General features: G+C 37.9%; 2 protein-coding genes across 2 annotated transcripts in view; one reads left to right on the forward strand and one right to left on the reverse strand.

Annotated features, from left to right (window-relative positions):
- Positions 1-17,763, forward strand: part of LOC146306581 (anoctamin-4-like) — a 58,762-nt gene extending 40,999 nt beyond the window's left edge. Inside the window, exons 16-28 of the mRNA XM_084711091.1 lie at positions 5,283-5,365; positions 7,029-7,169; positions 7,828-7,992; positions 8,155-8,191; positions 9,642-9,753; positions 11,136-11,193; positions 13,139-13,236; positions 13,570-13,712; positions 14,594-14,746; positions 14,834-14,981; positions 15,082-15,201; positions 15,939-16,044; positions 17,450-17,763. Coding sequence (XP_084567217.1) covers positions 5,283-5,365; positions 7,029-7,169; positions 7,828-7,992; positions 8,155-8,191; positions 9,642-9,753; positions 11,136-11,193; positions 13,139-13,236; positions 13,570-13,712; positions 14,594-14,746; positions 14,834-14,981; positions 15,082-15,201; positions 15,939-16,044; positions 17,450-17,641 — 1,556 coding nt within the window. The 3' untranslated portion in view covers positions 17,642-17,763. The remainder of the gene's footprint in view (positions 1-5,282; positions 5,366-7,028; positions 7,170-7,827; positions 7,993-8,154; positions 8,192-9,641; positions 9,754-11,135; positions 11,194-13,138; positions 13,237-13,569; positions 13,713-14,593; positions 14,747-14,833; positions 14,982-15,081; positions 15,202-15,938; positions 16,045-17,449) is intronic.
- Positions 73-3,951, reverse strand: LOC146306582 (uncharacterized). The gene is made up of 4 exons (XM_084711077.1): positions 3,611-3,951; positions 1,987-2,111; positions 1,239-1,382; positions 73-407 (listed from the first exon to the last, which is right to left on the reverse strand). The coding sequence occupies exons 2-4, from the start codon at positions 2,075-2,077 to the stop codon at positions 244-246; spliced, it is 399 nt and encodes a 132-aa protein (XP_084567203.1). The 5' UTR covers positions 2,078-2,111; positions 3,611-3,951; the 3' UTR covers positions 73-243.
- Positions 17,764-22,630: the final 4,867 nt, after the last annotated feature.

The raw sequence follows: 22,630 nt of genomic DNA on the forward strand, positions 1-22,630 counted from the left end.
AGCGAACATAAGATGTGAGGCTTTTACAGGTCCCCTTGCACGTTGCAAGGGGACCTGTAACCATCTATAAAATTGTATAAAAATTGATTAGTGGAGCTTTAATTAAAAACTGTAACAGTGAAAACTGACACATCATAGCAGTACATATAGATTATACATAGTTTAAAAAAGGATACTTTCACTATATTTTTTCCTATACATTTTCATTTACTTTTGGTAATCAGCAGGATGATCAGGAGCTGCTCAGCGCTGAACGAGGTCCCAGGGTATGGAGGGTGCAAACAGCGAGTTTGTGATGGGTTCATGTTGTTCAGCTGCTGCAGAAGCGGCAGGTGATGAAGCAGCAGCAGCGTCACATAGCTGATAGCTGGTCTGTTTAGAAATGTCCAAGTGGAAGGATGAGAGGGCTTAGGAATTAAAAAACAAACAAAGGAAAATTAACAAAGACGAAATAACGACGAACAGAGCAGTCTATGTTGTACAAACTACTTGACTAATATGCTCTTTGGGACATGGCAGTTTTTAAACCGTGGCAGGAGAGAAAGCTCCATCCAGAGGGAACATTCACAGTTCATGTTGCATCTCTCACTTTATTTCATGTCATCAAAACATCTGAATGAATGAACATGAATACACAAGGCTACAAAATCAGACCTGGAGGCATGAAGTTGAAATTTGAAGTTTTTCACATATTTATAATGTATAATCTCGGAGGATATCAAAAAAATTTTCTCATAAATTTCTGACTTTAATCTCATAAAATATTTAATTTTTTTTTCCCCTAAATTTTCAACTTTAATCTCAGAGAATATTTTAGGTTTACCTTGTAAAATATACCACTTTAATCTCAGAGAATATCCTATTTTTGTATCTCATAAATTTGCCATTTTAATCTCAGGGAATATTCAAGTTTTTTCTTGTAAATTTACTACTTTAATCTAAGAGAATATTCAAGTTTTTTTTTTGTCTTTGCAAATTTACCACTTTAATCCCCAAAAATATCCAAGTCTTGTCCTCTATGTTTTGTAAACTAAATCTCAGAAATTAAATCCCTTAAAGTTTTCTCTTGAATTATTGCCCCCTTCCCCTAGCTCAATAGTTTTTTGTTTGTTTGTTTGTTTGTTTTACTTGCAGTGGCCCTAACATGCTATTATAGTTAACTTTTGCAGGGGAGCTTAAAATATAAAAACCAAAAGAAAAAAAGAACAAAAGTTATTGTCAGCACACTAAACTCTCACCGCTGAGTTTGTTCACAGTATCTGGGTGTTTGAGAGCCTCTCGTATTCTGTTGTCGAGTCTCCAACATCTCAGCATGAAGAACAGAGCCAAACACAGCTGGAGGGCAAAGGTCAACACGCCCAGCACGATGATGGTGTTGTTAACTGTTGAGGGTAAAGAAGATTTTATATGGCTTTGTAGCTTAGAGCAGATGGGTGAGTCCCATCAGACTTCTTTAAACCTAAATGAAATGTAGTCAACAGCTTAAAATATAAAGTGAGGACATGTTAGAATTGTTTAATTCATAGACAGTAGTTGCTGTGGCTCTCACACTTCAGTATACCTGCTAATGTGGCAGTGCAGTGCCTGTTGCATTAGTGTGTGTTAATAATTCAGACACTCAGACAGATTCACACAATGTCCTCATGGCAGTGGAAACCCTATCAGTTTCACAATTATAAATATTTTATGGTGACTTCATGTATACAATAGCGGGACAGATAATAATTCAAGGCAAAGTAAAGAAGAAGAGGTGGCATGAAATGCAAAGCAAGGCATTGCCAGTAAAACTTAATGAAATATTTAGATCCCATCTATTTTAAAGGGATGGTTCACCCCAAAATTAAAAGTATGTTTCCCCTTGGCCTGCAATGCTGTTATTAATCTAAATTTTTTTTTTGCTTGAGTTGCAGAGATGAACTGTCACTTTAAAGCTACAGAATCATGAACTTTTTAATGTCGTGATTTTCACTGGAAATCTCACAGTACCAGCTGATGACAGGTGTGGCGCTGACTCCCAGTGGGTGACCTCCGGCTGAGAGGAGCCCAGGGTCAGGTTTTGGTCCTGGATAAATCCCATCACTCAGATTCTTCACTGGTCCAGAAGCGTCTTCCTGTGCAGCCAAGCAGGGACATCTGCTCGTAACTGACTAATAAATGAACCAATAAACTGAAACACTGAACTAAAATAAACAATTTAATACAAAAACAAAGCGTTGTGAAGGCCTTGTGAAAAGAGGGAAAATGGCCTCATATTTCAAAATCTGTTTTATGTATTTTTATTATATTATTTCACCCATTGTTGAGAATAGAGACAAATGTTAGCAGATGGTCTATAAATCTAATGTTAGTGGTTGATCTTACCTGTAAATGTTTTTTTTTTTTTAAGGGATAATAAATTAGCAGCTGCGAGATGAAATGGTTTCACTGAGACCTGAGTGATGGTGAGACTCATGAAGTCTTGTAATGTCTGTGCAGTACACATGGTAGCATATTGTTCTTTATTTAAAAAAAAACGCAATCCTCCCCATTTTTACTAAATGTAGCTATAATCTGATTATGTTGAATTTTATTGTAATTTTATCCTAAATATGTAATCCCATTACAGACAGCAAGACTGTTAGCTGGTCTGTCTTGTGTTGCTCCTCTTGCTTGATGTTTGAAAGTTTTTTACATGCTAGTTTTTGAACATAAGTTATGTAATCATAACAAGAACACATGCACCACTCTCCATATTTACAACAGGGCTGTTTAAGTTAATTTCACTCTGACACTGCGGGGATACCACATTGCAAAAGTACCACATAATGTTGCTTTAAGTTTTTTCGTCTTGATACAGCTCTACTTACTGTAACTTCTTTTCAACTTCTTTTATTGAAATGTCTCTGGTGCGTAAACTGTACAAACAGACTGAAACTGATTTTAAATAACAAGGACGTTGTGTGAGGGCTGAAATCCATTTAATTTTAAAATGTTTCTTGTGTAGCAAACAGTGGAAAAACAGTCAGTCTGATGTTAAAGTTTACTCCAGAGTGAAAAGGCCTAATCCTAATTTTAATGATTCAAGTCTCCCTCTTATCTTGTCTATAGAGTGATATTAACAACCTTTGATAAGCTACAGATCTCTGAGCACAGTGCCAACTTACTGGACTTTAAAGCCATACAGCCGATTGAAATGCAAGGTTGAAAGGATCTATATTTGAATTAGCCTTGAATAGCATCATATTAAGTTCAAGTTGTCAGTCACTGACTGTAAAAACCGTTGAAAATAGCTGATGGAAAAAGAACAAGGCTATAAAAAAGGATAGAACAATCAGACCAAACTGAGAGCAATAAAAGACCTGTTAAAAAATAAGTGCATGCAGCAGATCAAAGTATAAAACAAGCGAAACGCACAAACATAACTAACAGCCTGACTAAAAACATGCAACTGATTCTAAACTTTTGCAAACAGAACTAGGATCTCTGAAGAATGTTACTCTGTGTGGAAGATTCAGCTGTTTTCACAGCTGCACAGATGTGCAGAGCCCAGGCTGATGTCCGCAAATATTATGCTGTAATATTTATCCAGTTTAAAGAAAGGTTTGATAGAAACATACAGTTAAATACTGACCTTACAGTTACCAGTTCTTGTTTTTGGAAGTTCCTGTTGCTGCTGCTGCTGTCCAAATGAATATTTTGGGTTCAACTGCAACAGAGAATCAGCTCAAATCCCTTAATTAAGGTTCCTCAGAAGTGTGCCTCCCTGCTGGCTTCACATGGGAAGCAGTGCCCTTCTCAAACAGCTGAGCCTTCACATTTAAAACATGTAGCTCTACATGCAGACACAATAGAGAAAATAAACTACAAGTATTTGTTTGCTATTTGTGCGATAAAAGCTCCTAATCAGTGGGAGCGGAGCCTCTGCAGAACCACCGCTTCAGTTATTAGGGGGGTAGTACGCATGCAATAAGTAAACTATCCATAGGACTTTGTTCTGCCTTCTGTCTCTGTGAGCTGAGTCAGAAACACTTGTGTGTCACTTTGCCCGATCAACATGCAGTTTGATTATCCTGACATCAAACAAGTTAGTTTCAGTCAGAGCTGAGAACAGGTGCCCGTTGTCCGTACATGGATAAATGAATTAGTCAGATTAGAATGCTTATGTTTTGACATGAGTCTGGATTTTATGGTTCTTAGAAGCTGCTTTAAAATTAATCCCGAGCTGCGGTCACAGCAACAAGCGCTTAAAGCCAAAGCTACAAAAGTGCAGTCTGTTGACACTTAACTGAATCGTGATTAAAATGTTTTAGGGTGCAGGAATACAGGAACTTATTTCAAAATAAGAATTTGTCATTTGAAGAATAAAACTGATAAAAACGATTAACAGCAGAAGTCACTTTGCAGGAAATTGTTCAAGCAATTAAAGCTGCTGTTAAAGACATTTTCACCACCAGCTTATGATTATCCCCGATGATCACCAATCATCCACCAAGATCAGTGGCAGTCTGACCAGATTGACGGCTAACATGTAACTGTTTAACAGTGATCACAGGAAACATTGTGGCCGCTCTACAGTGTTTCCACACTGTGGTCACCGTGTGCTACTGTAAAACTAAATGATACCTATAATAATAAGAAAGATACATAAAATGAGACTAATGTCCATGAATGTTTTTTCTCCCAGTGCATACTGGAAGCATTCCCAACACACCTGCCTTGTGTAACTGCAGTCACATGATTGGCATCAGTCCACTGTGACCTGAGTTGATTTCCTTATGTAAGACTTTAGGGTTATGTTTATACACTGCCTGGCCAAAAAAACAGTCACACACTCTAAATTTTTCTTGGACCACCTTTAGCTTAGATTACGGCACACATTCGACATGGCATCGGTTCAGTAAGCTTATTCAATGTCACAGCATTTATTTCTCTCCAGAGCTGCATTAATGTTTCACCACGATCTTGTCTTGATGATGGGAGAGTCGGACCGCTGTGTAAAGTCTTCTCAAGCACATCCCAAAGATTCTCAGTGGGGTTAAGGTCTGGACTCTGTGGTGACCAGTCCATGTAGGAAAATGATGTCTCATGCTCCCTGAACCACTGTTTTTCAATTTGAGCCCACTGAACATCTTGGAATATACCCATGCCATCAGGGAAGAAAAAAATCCATTGAAAAACCTGCTCATTTTTTGGACTCACCTTATGAGGAGCCGAGTATCTAAAACACATTGGGATCAGTACTGTTTCGGAGTTACACAGATGGTCTCATGCAAACACCTGACACTGAATTTCTGTTTTTACAGCAACGGTCTTCTTGGAATTCTGGAAAAGGCGCAGAGCTGTCCTTGCATACGACTGGGACCTCATCGACTGGGAGGAGGAGGAGGTGAAGTACCCTAAAAGTTTCTGTAAAGAGTGAAAAGACAGAGTTGCTGCCAGTGATATTTCTATTTCGAGTTATTTCTTTGTAGCTTGATTCTCTAACTTGTTGCTCTTTTGCTTCGCCCAAAGAGATTTCAACCCAAAGCTGGCACCAAGGGAGTCTGTCTCAAATCGGTATATAACTCACTGAAAATGTCAAATTACAAAGTCCGACCCCTACACAGTTGTTAGATTGCAGTCTAGCTTAGTCAGAATATTTGATGGGTTTATAATGTTCCTGACTGTCTTACGTATCAACCTCCAGCCCTCGTCTGTCAGTCACACTCAAACTGGTAGACGCGTTCTTTGAGAAACTGCTGTCGGTGGGTGTGAAAGTGACTCACAGTCTCAGTCTGCTTTGTACAGAGCAGAACGAAGCTTCCAGATATGAGGGTGACTAACTGCATAGTGCAGCTGTAGTTAAGTTATAAGCTAGTGGTGTCGATGTCGTCTCCAACATGCTTATCTGGATGCTAAACCTTAAAACATGTATCCAAAACATCACCTCCATTCAGCTGAAATGATTTAGATTACTGCATATGCAGTACATTTAAAGCAGATAGCTCAACAGTAAATAAATACATAAGACATTATGAGATATATTGTAATATTAATTAATAAAGAAAAATCCAGAATTTATACCATAAAATAATAAAGTATAAAACTCAACTTTTTATTTTACTAAAGAAAATATTATTTCTTTTATAGAAACTTTTATTTCAAAAAGCTCTTTTTCAGAAGTCAGTTTATCACCATGGTATTTCAGTGATAAAACTTTTATTTCATGTCACTTTATATTTTATAAAGTCACTTCATTGAGAAGTGATCCATCACTGCCACCTCGCCTTTTCTATGTAAGCAGGCTCAGTAAGAACTAACAAATTTAGGCAGTTAGCTCCTGTTAGCTTGGGTAACAATGATGCCAAAGCAATTTGGAATCAATCAGTTCATCCGTGCTTTTTGTTAAAAGTTATTTTTTATTTCTTAAATTGGGGTGATGTGACTTTTTCATGATTTCAGGAATATGTTATTTAGTCTTTAAGTTGAATGTCTTGTGCTTTATTTGTCTTCTAGCATCTTGGAGTCAAGTTTGAAACGTGCTTTCACTTTAACTTTAACGTGTTAGCCTTTGGATTTTTCTTTTGCTTCTGTGTCTGGTAATCCATATAAATAAAGTCACTCAATCAATAAATCAACCAAAAAGAAGGCTAACTAGCTGGGCAGGCCTGTAAAGTTTAGTCATGACAAAGTTTAGTTAGCATCAAAGTGGAGAGCCAGTTAGCAGCTAGTGTCCTTATAGCAACGTTTTGATCCTGAAGATGTTTTTCCATCCGTCTGTGAGTCACTCCAGCCAACAGAAAATAGCTGGTAATTAGTGAGCCTGCTGGATAGAACTGATGGACAAGAACTGCTTAAAACTCCACTGTCATGAATAGTATTTTAGTCACATATTTTATGTCTGTAAAAGATTTAACACTGGTGCTGATCTTCTTTCTCTTTTATATTTTCTTTCTGCAGGTGGAATACATAATTTCTTCCACATTGTCCGTTCATACAGAAATACCTGTTTGCCTAATCAGAGGCTGCTAGATTTTGCTGATGTGTCTTTCTTGTCCTTTGTCTTTCAGGAGGAAATACGTCCCCAGTTTGAGGCCAAATACTCCAAGAAGGAGAGGATGAACCCCATATCTGGAAAACCTGAGCCTTACCAGGCCTTCACTGACAAATACAGTCGCCTCATCGTCTCAGCATCCGGGATCTTCTTCATGGTGAGTTTGTAGTCTCAGCCGGCGACAACTAGCAGGTGTTACACTCTCGCCTTTGTCTTCGGCTGGGCTGCAGCAACGAGTACTAATATTTAAACCACAATAAAACATGATTTAACTTCAAATTGTGTGGCACCAAACTTTTAAACTAGCTCAAAAGTAAGGAAGGTTGAAATTTAAATCCTCTCGGTTTAGTTTTTACTCTAATCTTAGAATAAGTTAAAGTTCTTAGGAAATCTTTCCTATTTTTAATTCTTACTGTAGAGCACTTGATAGCAATTTTTTTATAGTTGATATTTATTGTAGAGCTACAGCAATTAATTATTAATCAACTATTAAATGAATCATCATTTATTTTGATAATTGATTGATTGTTTTGTGTCCAATTTTAAGAAAGAAAAGTCAAAATTCTCTGATTTGAATGAATAAAGGAAATAATCAACAGATTAATCAGTAATGAAAATAATTGTTACAGGAGGGGCTTGAAAAATAGGTCCAAACATTTGGACCTGTTTTTCAACTGATGAAATTGTGATAGGATTAATTGATTGATCAATCGAGAGAATGATCGATAAATTAATTGAAAATCATCATTAGGTGCAGCTGAAGTTTATTGCTGTTGTTCGTAGCGACATTTTTTCACGTCACCGCGTTGTCACAGATCCTGGTGGTGATCGCCGCTGTGTTCGGCATCGTCATTTACCGCGTGATCACCGTCAGCACCTTTGCCGCCTTCGGCTGGGCTCTCATCAGGAACAACTCTCAGGTGGCGACCACGGGGACGGCAGTCTGCATCAACTTCTGCATCATCATGCTCCTCAACGTGGTGAGTGTCAGTGGTGCGGAGATGAAGTGGTGCTGATAATCAAAAGACATCACAACAAAGACACAAAAATACAAGATGTACATGTAAAGTAATATATGCTTCTTGTCGACCGTTGGTAACTTTGTCCCTCACTAATGACCAACATTGTATTTTTTTTTCTAGCTCTATGAAAAAGTTGCTCTTCTTCTCACTAATTTAGGTAAGTTGACTGCACTGAAAAAGTGTTTGTAATACAGATTTAATTCTGACTGTACATTGTTGTTGACTGAGCATACAGTAAAAAGGCTTAAAGTTCTAAAAATCAAGGAAATTAAGTTATGCATTATTTGTCTGTAGCCAGAATTTGCTGTTGGTTGTAAATTCGTTGATGATGCATTTAAAGGCTGTTGTGAAAATTGTCGCACCAAAGCCTAACATAAAATGTCCATTTGTTTGAATAATCTGGTGTCACACGATGAGAGTCCACCACCCTGTAAAAAAAAAAAAAAAAATAGTTGAGATGACTTAAAATTTCAAGGCAAAGCACTGCACTAGATTTTCAAGCTTTGAGCCAAACTCAAAAGTTTTGAAATAAACTATAAAAAGTTTTGCTGACATAAATTCCCTCTCTTCAATCAAATAAATTGTGTAGACATTATTTGAGCTTAAAAGGATATTTATCGATGGCCTCAGAGGTCCTAAAAAGCACTGAATTTTATTTATGTTATAGAGATTTATCATATAACTACATTATGCACAGTTTGACCTTTTACCCACATATTTGCTGAGCTTGTATAAAATGTTTACTTCAGTTCAGTTCCGTTTTCTTCTCATCACTCAAATATTTTTTAATTGTTAGATTATGGCCATGAGAGCAGAGCAGACTGTTTCTTGCTGATAAGGATACTTTAAAGATGACCTGTATCTTGTGCTCGGGGTCAGACTCTGCCATCACTCCCTGTGAGGAGACTCTGCCCTTTCAGCTGAAACACGTTTGCTCTCTGACTCCAACTGAGTAATAAAATGCACAAAGACAACCTTTACATTCAAGTTTTTTATTTCTTGCTAGGAAATCCAAAAATTTCCACGACAACCGACAAAAAAAAGTTGATAAAACTCGACTGCAACTGCCTTTACTTGATTTTTAAGTTTTGAATCAAACTCAGATTCTTAAGTTTTGAAATAAACTAAAAGTTTTACCTACCTATAATCTTTTGTTGAGATAATTTACTTGTCTTCTTTAGATAAACTTGAGTCTTTGACTTTTTATAAACCACCAAAAAACTGAGCTGTGAATCTTATTTGCCATCATTTGGATTCTCGAAACAAAATGGTTGCAACTGAAAATATGAAATTGCTAACTGTTGTTGATTTTCACTTTGTAGTTAGCAATTCATTTTTTTTGTTTTTTCAAAAGAAGAAAAGTAAATTATCTCTACTAAGCATTTTTGTTGGTAAAACTTTAAAACTCAAGAATTTAAGTCAGGAGCAAAAAGTCAAAAAATCACCTTGAAATTTTTGAGTTTTCTCATTTTTTTTTTTTTTTTACAGTGTATGTTGTTTATGCTTAAGTCGCTTTACTCAAAGTATGTCAGGTCTGCATGCATTTGTGTTGCTCATTTTAACAGTTTATCTCATTGTTCCTCCTTTCTCTCTCTGTGCCACCACAGAACAGCCACGGACGGAGTCGGAGTGGGAGAACAGCTTTACACTCAAAATGTTCCTTTTTCAGTTCGTCAACCTCAACAGTTCAACTTTCTACATCGCCTTCTTTTTGGGAAGGTGAGGACGTCATGCAGAACTCACAAATACAGTACAGCTTTCTATTTCTGCCACAAGACAGAAATATATGTTTTCTGTGTGAGGTCATTTGGAGGATGTCTAAACGAAATCCATCCTCACTGTTGGCTCACAGGACAGAAAACAGTCCTGTGCTATATTTTATCATTATGATATCACAATAATATGATTGATTCGGTGGGAATCCTGGCTTTTTTCAGGACAAATCAAATTGAAAAGCTCAACCATGAGAGAAATCATGTGGCCTTGACATTTTAATAGCTGAAGGCTGAAAGCTGTTGCACACCAGACGTGTTTAAAAATTAAACTTAATAACAAAACTGATGTCACTGGACCAAACAAAAGATGTGTATGTGTGTGTCATCTGAGTAACCACAGAGAGAGAGAGACACCATGTTTTTAAATAAACAGACAGACTCTTGAGGGACACCACAAGATTTTGGTGGTCAAAGGTCAAGGTGTCTGAGATCTCACTTTCTGCACGTTCTCGTGAACACAGTATCTCAGGAATGCTGGGGGGGATTTCCTCAGATTTGACACAAGCATCCTCTTGGACTCGAGGATGAACTGATTAGATTTTGGGTGTCAAAGGTCAAGGTCTCCAAGATCTTACATCTGTCCTATTCTCCTGAACATGATATCTCAGGAACACTGGAATTTCTTCAGATTTGGCCCAAATGACGACTTTGACTCCAGGATAACCTGGTTAAATTTTGGTGGTCAAAGACAACTTTGTCCTCATGTCGTTCCCATTTATCTCAGGAACACCTTGATGGAATTTCATTAAACCTGACACAAACGTCCATGTAGACAAGGATGAACTGATAAGATTTCCGTGGTCAAAGGTCACTGTGACCTCACATCTATCCTGTTCTCATAAACACAGTATCTCAAGAACGCTGGGCTAAATTTCTTCAGATTCGACACAAACGTCCACTTGGACTCAATGATGAACTGATTAGATTTTGGTGGTCAAACCCTGAGGTCACTGTGACAAAACATGTTTCTGTCCGCAAGTCAAGACACAATACGCTAATTATGTCAAAATGTCACACAAATGTCTAATAGGATAAAATGAGGAGATGATGACATCAAGTGACCCTTCAGTATGGAGATTTTAAAACTAAGGAAATAGTTTTATGGTATCCAAGTCTAAGTTTGCAACTTTGAGTGGAGCTGATCTGGGTAGATGTTTGGATCTTGATTTTTTTAATGATGCTTTATCTCTCTAAAACTCTCATGTCAGTGTTGTATATTAAACACATGTCGATGACTGGTGCAAAGTCTACTGATGTTGACATTAAAGCTGACGCCTGACCCCACTTTATTGAAAAAAAAGATACTTTTTCCCTTTTTTTTGACAGATTTACAGGCCGGCCCGGTGCGTATCTACGCCTTCTCAATCGCTGGAAACTGGAAGAAGTGAGTCATTACTTTTCTTTCCCATGGGGCTATATAACAGCAAAGCATTATGGATCTAAGTATTTATAAATTGGACGCTAAGCTATTACTGTATGCTCAACCACCGGGCATTTAACCTTCAGCAGCGGTAAGCACTGCTGGCAGCTGTACTTATGGGAACATGTGGGGAAATAACACACACTGAAGTGGTCTGAGGGGACAAAAGGCCTGAGCAGGCGCTTTTAGGTGCTGGGCTAATGTGCTCCCACTTGTTCCCACGGCTGCTGAAATAGAAATGGAAAAATTCTCTGTGATGTGACATGTACAGTACAAGTGCTGCCTCAGTCACCCTGTGCTGCACACTGAAGTGATATAATAATGTTGGAAGGAGGAAATTAAGTAATAAAAACAAAATCAACTGTTTTGGATTGTAAAATAATCCATTTGATACACAAGATGAACTTTAATAGGAATCTAAAAAGATGGAAATGACAACCATTACATTAGCAGCATAATGACATCATTAAAGTCATATTTATATATATATATAGCTATATATTATCTATATATATTCAAAAAAATACATTATTCATCCTGAAAAACACTTGATTTCAGTGGTGTTAATGCACTGTATTCTCCCATAATGCAGTGCACAAAGGAAATGAAGAGGCTGCCCACACCTGCACAGCATCAAAGCAAATACAATACTTTTTGTCACACCCATGTCTATAATGCATTATAATCTGCTTATAACACTGTATAATTACATCACACATAAATATTCAGGATATTTTATAACAATAATCATAGCACATTATAAAGCATTTTTTAATGAGTTACATGGTATCATAATATTTGTTATTACACAACTTTGTTAAATACTTGTTTCAGTTATGGTGTTCTATTATGGCATAATACGGTCTGTTATTTTATTCTACAGTCTGTTATTTTATTCTGCGGTCTGTTATTTTAGTCTACGGTCTGTTATTTTATTCTGTGGTCTGTTATTTTAGTCTGCGGTCTGTTATTTTAGTCTGCGGTCTGTTATTTTATTCTACAGTCTGTTATTTTATTCTACGATCTGTTTTTTATTCTACGGTCTGTTATTTTATTCTACGGTCTGTTATTTCTGAATAACAACTGTTGCTACAGACACAGTTCTGATCATAGACTGTGGAGGCTTGAGCTGAAGCAATAACATGATTTTCAAATTAATATTTTGTCAAATTATTATTTTTTTTCCCCAGTAAGTAGCCATGTAATGTCATGTACAGTGAGCAGGTCAGTATGGCAAAATAAAATAATTTCATTACATAATTGCTGGTCACTTACTGATTTTTTTTTTTCTTTTCTTTATTTTTTTGTGCAAGGTTCATAGTGTGTTATAATTTTCATAGTTGTAATATAGTATGTATCATTTTATAATGCATTAAAATCACTGTTATACCTCATTATAATTTGATTTTAAGTTACTCTGAGTTGGGTGCTTTAAGGACATAATTAAATTACTTATTGAAACAACCCTCCTCTGGTGTTTCTCACTACAGAAAAAGTCATCGTCACAATAAGTCAAATAGGCAGAAATGGCATAATCAATTGACATTATTTAACCATACTTTAAGAGTCTATGTATTATAATACACTATGATCCTTCCAAAAAAAATGTCAGCAAATGACCAGCAATCATGAGGTATAATGACCTTATGATTTTGTTATGAAGCACTGGGAATGTTTTTTGAGTGCTTATGTGTATAATGCATTATAGTCTTAGGAAGTGTTACCAAAACACCTGTATATGTGTGTGAGACTTGAGTCACAGTGCGTGAACCTGTCAGGAACAGCGAGTCTTTCTGTTACAACACACAGTGCATCCTGTTTTTGCTCACATTTTAAAAGAGCTGTTACTAAAAAGGGCGACAGTTTGATTTGCTTCTCTGTGCCTCTTTCTTTGTCTGTGTTGCTGCAGTGTCACCCCAGTGGCTGCCTCATCGACCTCTGCATGCAGATGGGGATCATCATGGTGCTAAAACAGACCTGGAACAACTTCATGGAGCTCGGCTACCCGTTAGTTCAAAGCCTTTTTTTTTTTTTTTTGAACCTTGAGATGTCGGAAAAACCAACGTGATTCTGACTAAACTTATAAGATTTAACAAAGAGTACTGTGTCAAATTATGTTCTTTATTAGACTTTATTAGAGGAGTGCATTGTTTCCCACTGTTAGACGCTTATTTACGCAAGTTTATAAACTGTCAGTATCAAAAACTCTGAATATCCTCAGTCAGATGTAGTACCAGTCAGCTGTATTGCTGACTGCAGGGTAATACCAGATGAAATTAGATTCCCTTGTTTGTCAATCTCCTGTTGTTGTTGTTGTATGTTCTCTTGTTGTTTTGTCAGGCTGATCCAGAACTGGTGGACGAGGCGGAGGCTGAGGAGAGAGCACGGACAGAAGGCCAAGGCCAGCTTCCCGCAGTGGGAGAGGGATTACAACCTCCAGCCAATGAATGCCTACGGACTCTTTGATGAATACTTAGAGATGAGTATGTTACAACTCAAGTGTCGTACACGCTTTACATGTTTAGCTCATACAGTCCAGCTCCAGTGACAGTAACCCTCACTCATATTAGTGCCACAGGGTTAATGTTGTCCCAAATGCAGTGGACTCAGCTTAATCTTCTATAATGCATTTTTGAACAGTATAACATGTTTTTCATTTTGTGACCCAGCAGCTGCAGTGCACGTTATGTAACTGTGACAATGATTTGCTGTGGATTGAATTTGGGCTGCGAGCGCATCCTCATGCTCACATGTTTATTGTTGCCCTCTGCTGTTTTATCAAATAATCCACAATTTAATGCAAACACAGTTGCCCATTACCACACTGTAAAAAAAAACAAAAAACTCCAAATTTCAGGGTAACAGACTGCAACAGATTTTTGAGTTTTGGTTCACTCTCACTGCTTTCATCACTGCTTTCATCACAGACAGATGAGTCACAATCCTTTTTCAACGTGGATATTCAGTTGTTCAAATATATATAATCCTTATTTTTACTAGTGAAGAAGAAGAATTACTGATATCTATAATTAAATTATAGATATCTGTAAATCAGTTTTGACCAGTCAAAATGTAATTTCTACTTGTGAAAATGTAAATTGTTGTTGTTTTACGGATATACATTGTAAATTAACATTTGAATGAGGAGATTGAATATTGGACTTGTATTCATACGGTGTACAGAAACATGACTAAATGGATGATCTCTTATCTGTTGGATGCACATATTTACACACACACATGCACACACACACACACACACACACACGCACGCACACATACACAGAACTGTGTGCTAACACGGAGAAAATCTACATGACTTACAAAACCTAAAGACTTTTTGTGTTTTTTGTGTTTGTTTCAGTTTTACAGTTTGGCTTCACCACCATCTTCGTGGCAGCGTTCCCTCTGGCGCCTCTCTTAGCGCTGCTCAACAACATCATCGAGATCCGTTTAGACGCCTACAAGTTTGTCACACAGTGGCGACGACCTCTGCCTTCACAAGCCAAAGACATCGGTAAATTCAAGACGTCGCCGTTACATTTACCCTCCCTGTTCTATGTGTTTTTTTAAAGATATAATTTAGTGTCTTACTTGTATTTAGGGATCTGGTACGGCATCCTGGAGGGCATCGGCATCTTGTCTGTCATCACCAATGCCTTCGTCATCGCTGTTACCTCAGACTTCATCCCTCGCCTTGTTTATGCCTACAAGTATGGACCGTGTGCTGGTCAAGGCCGAGCAGGGGAGGGGTGAGCGATGATGACTTATTTTTAATTAAATAATTAAGTGTGTAGTGGTTTATTTTTGTTCTAAGTGATAGATAAAATGATTTCCTCATTTGTTGCTCAGGTGCATGATGGGTTACGTAAACGCCAGTCTCTCAGTGTTCCGGGTGTCGGACTTTGAGAAGAGATCACAGCCCAGGACGACCGGCTCCGAACTGTTTGGAGAAGACGTGAAGTATTGCAGGTCTGCAACAACAGCTTTTTAGCGCTTATCAAGCATGACTCACTAAAAATATTCTGTAAAGTATCATCACATGGTTTCGCCTGTGACCAAACTTTTTTTTTTTTAAAGTTTTCACAAAGTATCTGTTTTTAGTAAAAAAAAGAAAAAAAAGCACTTGTGAGAAGAGTCATTTTTAACAGGATTTGGCTGCAAGCATCTGTGCGACATTTAGTGTGTGTTAATCCATCACTTTATTAATGATCTCTATTAGCCAACACACAGGCTCATACTGAGCTCCACAGAAATTATAAATAAAACAAAATATATAGTTCAAACAGAAGCCAGCTTCAACAAGAGCAGATACATAGATTTCTTTCTACCACCACTGCTGTCTCAATCTGTTAGTTTGTTTGTGTTATTTGGTGACTTTGGTGTTTTAAGATGACAGTTCAGATTCACTGCAGTCACACAGTAACACAGAAAAGCAGATCAGGTCAGTAGTAGACCAGCAGCTCCCGTGTTCTGCAACGTAAAATTATAGATTTAACCTGTAATACCAGTAATATTTCGCTTATAAGACAGCAGTTTCCTTTCAGGAACAGCTGTCTCTCTGCTTCTCCTAACTTATCTACTATAAATAATTAAAAAAAAAAAATTCTCAGATTTACTGAACTGTCAGTTGTTGAATCATTGACATGAGCAGACATCATTACAGCTGCTTTGTGATGACCTCTGACCTCTTCTGTTTGACCCGGCAGGTATCGTGACTACAGGGAGCCTCCAGACTCCGCTGAGCCGTACTCGTACACTCTACAGTTCTGGCACGTCCTGGCGGCCCGCCTCGCATTCATCATCGTATTTGAGGTCAGTGTTTTTCTTTTTTTTTTATCGTTGACAAATGACAGCAGGAAGCAGTCTGGGTTTGGAATGGATTCCTTTCATATTGTTTTGCTTTTTACCTTTCCATCCCCACCCAGGAGTACCTCTCTACATCTTCTTCAACATTTCATGTTAATTTTCTCACAGCAATTAAAGAGGTCTGGAATGCTGTTTTAGCCCAAGTGTGAGAAAGAAAGTTGCCTGTGTGAAAGGGGTTTTGGAGATTCAACAAGGTAGCTGTGTACGTCAGGTTTGTCCACTTTGATGGAGGCAGACTGACATGACCCATATTTCTTTTTCTTTTTTTTTTTCCACATAACAACGCTAAAAAGAAGAATGAATGTTGGACGTCACAGAGCAATAAGCAACAATAAGCAGATTTAAGTCGACGGAGGCTCTAATTTAAAACCTGTCCAGAAACCAGCCCAGTCTAATCACTGTCTGTAATGTACTGAATGACATAACCAGTGTCATCCTGTACCTCTTCTCCCTTCCAGACATGATTATATGCTTCTGTTAAGGTCATTTTTTATAGTGGAATTATTTTCTCCATCATTTTCTGTCACTTTGATTATGCAAGAAATCAGTTGCTTCATTATAGAGCTGAACCGATGTTCTCTATATTTTTTTTCTGTGGTACAATCTACCATTTTCTAGTTGGAAGAAAGTTTTCTACGTTAAACTGCTCAGAGCGAGGTTGTTGGATTATCTTGTGTGACCAGGTCATGATTTTTGGAAAGAGACTCTGGTTTTGAATTTTCAAAATGCATTTTTTGGTGCTTTTAGCACCACAAGCTGAGTGCAGTTTAGTCCCATTTTATTGGAGAGAGCAGTTAACTTTGCACAGAAGCAGCCGGTAGAAATGTCCTTCAGAGGGACACTTATAACTTTTATTCTTCAAGTACATTTCAAAGTCTGTACTTTTTCACTTTTACTGCGGTAAAGAAGCTGAATTAGTACTTTTACTTTTACTACAAGAGTCTTTTCTCACACACATATGTACTTCTACTTGAGTACAGACTGTGTACTTTTTCCACCTCTGATGTAACGGAGATGTAAATCCCTGCCATGCTGGGTACCGAGTCAAGCCAGGCCAGCTCAGGGAGCTACATAACAACAAAGAGACATTCATTGACCATTTGAACTTATATTAACATTATATTTTAAGTTGCTTAAAAGATAAAAAGAAGCTCAGACTGTCTTCATATGTACTTTTTAAACAAATCAGACCTTTTAAAGCTGCTTGATAACCAACTTTCTGTCTCCATCTCACAGTGGGTGATCAATTCCCTGTGTCTGGGGTTTCCTACCTTATCACTTTGAAGATGCTGTGTAGAATATTCTGGAGGCATGGCTCTGGCATCTGTGATAACATGCTCTGTTTCTGCAGCATATGGTCTTCGCCATCAAGACCCTGATCGCATACCTGATCCCCGACCTTCCCAAGGACCTGCGAGACAGAATGCGCAGAGAGAAATACCTGATCCAGGAGATGATGTACGAGGCCGAGCTGGAGAGGCTGCAGAAGGAGAAAAACGAGAAGAAGAAGAAGGACAGGGTCCACCACAAGGAATGGCCCTGAACGCACCAACTGGTACGACCACAGACTCACAAACAGTTTGTACGAGAGGTTACTCAGGAAGTTACGCTTTTGACCGCCACCTTTTTCCAAGTGTTCCAACCCACCTCACTACTAAAATCCACACTGTCCAATTTATGAAAGAACTTTATTTAATTAAGGATAAAGAATAAATATTTTGAATAAAGTGAACAATTTAAAGTCACCAAATAAGATTATGACTAAAACACTGACCACAATTAATGACTAAAACTATGACTAAAGCGTTGACTAAAATTAAAACTGAGTTCCTTGGTGCCCATCTAGCTCAGCTGGTAGAGTGCAGGGCCCAAGTACTGAGGCTGTCAGTTCTCTGCAGCAGCCACTGATCAAATAAAAGAAAAAATGTCCCCCCCAAAAAAACAAATAACCTGACTTTCACTGACTAAAACAGCGTAAAAGACATAATAAAAAGAAAAAAAATTCACAGGATAAAAAACAAGGTAAAAGATGTAACAAGGTGAAAAACAACATAAAAGATGCAACAGGACTAAAAACTAACGAGATAAAAAGAGGTAAAAACAACATAAATTACAAAACAAAACACAAAACACACACAACACAAAAAAGACTTTAGAGGAAGAGTGACAGAAAAGAAGCAACAGGATGAAAAACTAACAAAAAAAGACAAAAGTTGAAAAAACAATATAAATGATGCAACATGACAAAAAAGATGTAACAAAATGTAAAGATGTAACAAGATGAAAAACAACATAAAAGACGTAAAATGTCGAAAAAGACGTAACGAGGAAAAACAATCTAAAAGACGAAACAGGACAAATAATGTAATGTAACAAAACAAAAAAGACAGAACAACAAAAAAACAAAACGAGGAAAAGCAACATAAAAAGCACTGACTAAAATTAAAAGTTCCACTGACTAAATCTTGGCTAAAACAAAACAAAGACAAAAGACTAAAACTCACTAAAATTTAGAGTAAACAACTGAAGACTAAAATCAAATAGAAAATGACATGAAGACAGTTCACACACAGTTTGTGTTCTTCCCAGGTTCTCAGCTGGTGTTTGGCTTTCACTGCACAGTGGAGGAAGGAGAGGAGCACTGGGTTTCCTGCATGATACTGGACCCTCACACCTTCATCCTGTCACGTCAGACCAGCACCTCCCGGTGGACAGTTGATGAACTGCGTCCAGCCACACAGTGACCACGCAGCCCACGTGTCCACATATATAACGGATCTCCTCTTGAACATTTGGCAGCGGGTTTTGCTACTTTTTTTTTTGTTTTCTCCAGATAGTTTCTACCACTTTGAACTCTCAACACGGTATGTCTTCAGATCCTGAATGTAGATTTCAAGCGAGACTAAACTTTTACAGATTTCTTGTTTTAGACGAGAGATATAAATAACTCTTCCGAGCTTACTGAATGACAAACCCTGTTTACATTTCTCCTTGTTTGAGGAGTTCACATTTTTGCTTTATTGTAAATAAAAGATATTTAAATGAATGTCAGGCCATCTGCTCTGCTAAAGTGTAGTGCAATAAAAAGTAAAGAATGCAATTTCTTCAGAGATTGCGGTGGGATTGCTGGCTGCTGAAAAGCTGACGCTGAGCCGAATTGATTCATGTATAGCTGGGCGCTAAGATGCATTGCTTGAGAAGCTGGAAGCTGAACTGTATTGCTCAATGTACAAAAGGGAGCTGAACAGCATTGCTTGATGGATGGCTGGGAGCTAAACTGCAGCGCTGCTTCACTTTATATGAGGGAGCAGCTGAAGAGTAGGAAAGGGATAAAGGGTGAAAAACATAAAGTAAGTAATGGCTTATAGTGCAGGGACTCGCTCTGAAGAGTTACTGTAATCAAAATACTGTCGAAAATCCCAATATGGCCAAGTACAATATCCAAATGACAGGAGCTTACAGTTTGTTTTTTTTGTAGTGCTACAGAGACGCCCCAGCTTAGAAATCATATTCTCCAGATTTCACTTTTCACATTTTTATATTTTTTTCAGTTAAATGAATTGCAGATATTGGCATTCCCACTAAAATCATGACTCATACTGCAAGTCAGTCAACATAATCGCAGTTAAAACAGTCAGGCAACTCTTTATTTTACACATTTAAACATTTATACATGCATGTTTTTCTCCTATCTGGTCACGTATGTGTAAATTTCTAAAGTGAGTTCCCTCTTTGAAGTGCCATGACTTGATTTTTGGGAGTGTTATCTTTGAGTCTATGTGGGTGTGTGATTTATAATATACAGGGTGTCCATAAAGTCTCTTTCAAATTTAACAAATGTATTACAAAAGCAAATGAACAGACAAATCTGTGGAAATTATTACAAAATGAAAAGTAGACATAGAAGGTTTTTTTTGCCTCATTTAATACACGTCTATATGGACACTATTAGTTGCACAAAGCACATCAAGACAGTACTCGATTTCTTGCCTCATCAATGGTGGCAATGGCATCAATGATCCTTTGCTTCATGTGTGAAGCATGAATGTGATTAAAAACTTTGATAACCACTGAGTACATAGAACAAATCTGATTAACATATCTCATCAATTGCTTTTGTAATAATTTTTTTAAATGGTAAAGAGACTTTGTGGACACCCTGTATATAAAGACATCACAGCTCTCCAACAGTGAAGCCAAAACATCTTGATCGCCCCCTGGTGGCAGGCTGCAGAATAGGTCTTAAAACCTCGCTCACCACTGTTAACAGATAGGACAAGGGGCCAAACTAAAACATTAAAGTACACCTCAAATATATTTTTCTCTAGCATGGTTTCTGTCATTTTAGGTAGTTTTTGTCGCAGTGATGGTTGTTCAAGTGTTCATTTTAGTTTGTTTTTAATTAGTTATTTGAGGCTTTAAAAGGCGGGGTTCACAATATGATTGACAGGTGAGCTCTGCTTGTGATTAAGTTAGCCAGGTTCATGTGTGGGACCTTGACACCAAGACTGTTCTCAAACCTGACGGGAACCAAAAGGTTTGGGTCGCTTCCATCTAAGCACCAAACAGTAGTATTTGTCACATATTTTAACAGGCCATATTTTTTATTGATTGATTTATTTTATTTTATTTTATTTTTCTCCCCAATTTAGTCATTGCCAATTCCAATCCCCCCCCCATGTACTGTCCCTCTCACAGCCAGCTCCTACTGTTTGGTGCATAGAGTGAGGCTTGTTAAGAAAAATGTTGGGCTGTAATCGGGTTTGGACTGAAATATGCTAGTGAGGGTCAGGTTGGGTTGGTTTTAGAGCAAATTTTGTCGGGCTTGGGCCTCGTCAGGCTCAACTTTTCAGGCCCGATTAAAGCTCTACTTCACATAGTGTCACCAGCGCAAGATGGTTCGCAAGGTTCAGTTTTGTACAGTGGGAGGAAGTGAAGACACACTGTCCATCTACAGTCAGTGGTCAACAACTGCAGTTAACACCTGAGGAACAACTGGGTCAGTCTGGTCACCTCCACAGAGATGCAAATCAATGACAGCAGTTACAAATGTTCAGATGTCTGTAAATATATTTTAAAAAAATAGAACTTTTTCCATTTTGCTCCTGAACTTACTGGTCTCAGTTAACACTGTCAGTTTCAGTCTTTCAGTCAGAACAGTCACATTGTTTGAAAGGGAAAGATGTATAGAGTTTAAATTGTGGGAGTAAAAGTTAAAGAGAAAATTTTAAGAGGAGTTGAACAGCTAAACACCTCTCTAATGTTCTGTTCATTCATTTGAATGGAGGAAAATTCATGAAAAATGTATTCAGATTTATTTTGAAAAGTATGAAAGATACAAACACTAAAAGTGATTCTGAGGATGTCCAAAATGAGCTGAACATTTTGAAGTGAAACGAGGAATAATATGGATAATAAAAAGAAGCAGAGAAGCCATACCATCACTGTTGCCCAGCAATCCCACCAATACAGAAAAATGGAGAAGATAACGTAGAGATCTGTTGTGTCCAAGCCGTGGCGGTGTCCACAGCTGGCTAAACTGGAAATGCTTTCCATTTGAATTTAGATGAGTAACTGCAGTAACAATAAACATTATTTATTGTAAAGAAATTTGACTTTGACTTGACTGTGTGTGTCTTTCTTCAGCACTAACGGTCACTCTTGTTCCAAAAACAACCAAACTAGCTGAAAGACAGAAAGAGAAACAATGTTAACTACATGAAATTTTAACTATTACTTTATGGTCTTGTGTTCTCACCAGTCACTTCATTAGGTACACCTTGCTAGTACTGGGTTGGACCCCCTTTTGCCTTCAGAACTGCCATAATTCTTCACGGCATAGATTCAACAAGTTGCAAAACATTCCTCAGAAATTTTGGTCCATATTGACGTGAGAGCATCACGAAGTTGCTGCTGATTTGTCGGCTGCACATCCATGATGCGAATCATCCGTTCCACCACATCACAAAGGTGCTCTATTGGACTGAGATCTGGTGACTGTGGAGGTCACTGGAGTACAGTGAACTCATGTCATGTTCAAGAAACCAGTTTGAGATGATTTGAGCTTTGTGACATGTTCTGTTATCCTGCTGGAAGTATCCATCAGAAGATGGGTACAATATGGTCATAAAGGGATGGACATGGTCATTAACAGTACTCAGGTAGGCAGTTTCCTGTTCTTAGCTGAGAGGAGTGGCGCCCGGTGTGGTCTTCTGCTGCTGTAGCCAATCTGCTTCAAGGTTCAACGTGTTGTGTCTTCAGAGATGGTCTTCTGCATATCTTGGTTGTAACGAGTGGTTATTTGAGTTACTGTAGCCTCTCTGTCATCTTGAACCAGTCTGGCCGTTCTCCTCTGGCATCAACAAGACATTTTCACCCAGAGAACTGCCACTCACTGGACCGTTCTCTGTAAACTCTAGAGATGGTTGTGTGTGAAAATCCCAGTAGATGAGCAGTTTCTGAAATATTCAGACAAGCCCGTCTGGCACCAACAACCATGTTACGTTCAGAGTCACTTAAATCACCTTTCTTC

This window comes from Lutjanus erythropterus, chromosome 22, assembly GCF_056507025.1.
Source record: "Lutjanus erythropterus isolate fLutEry1 chromosome 22, fLutEry1.hap2, whole genome shotgun sequence".
Lineage (NCBI taxonomy): Eukaryota > Metazoa > Chordata > Actinopteri > Lutjaniformes > Lutjanidae > Lutjanus > Lutjanus erythropterus.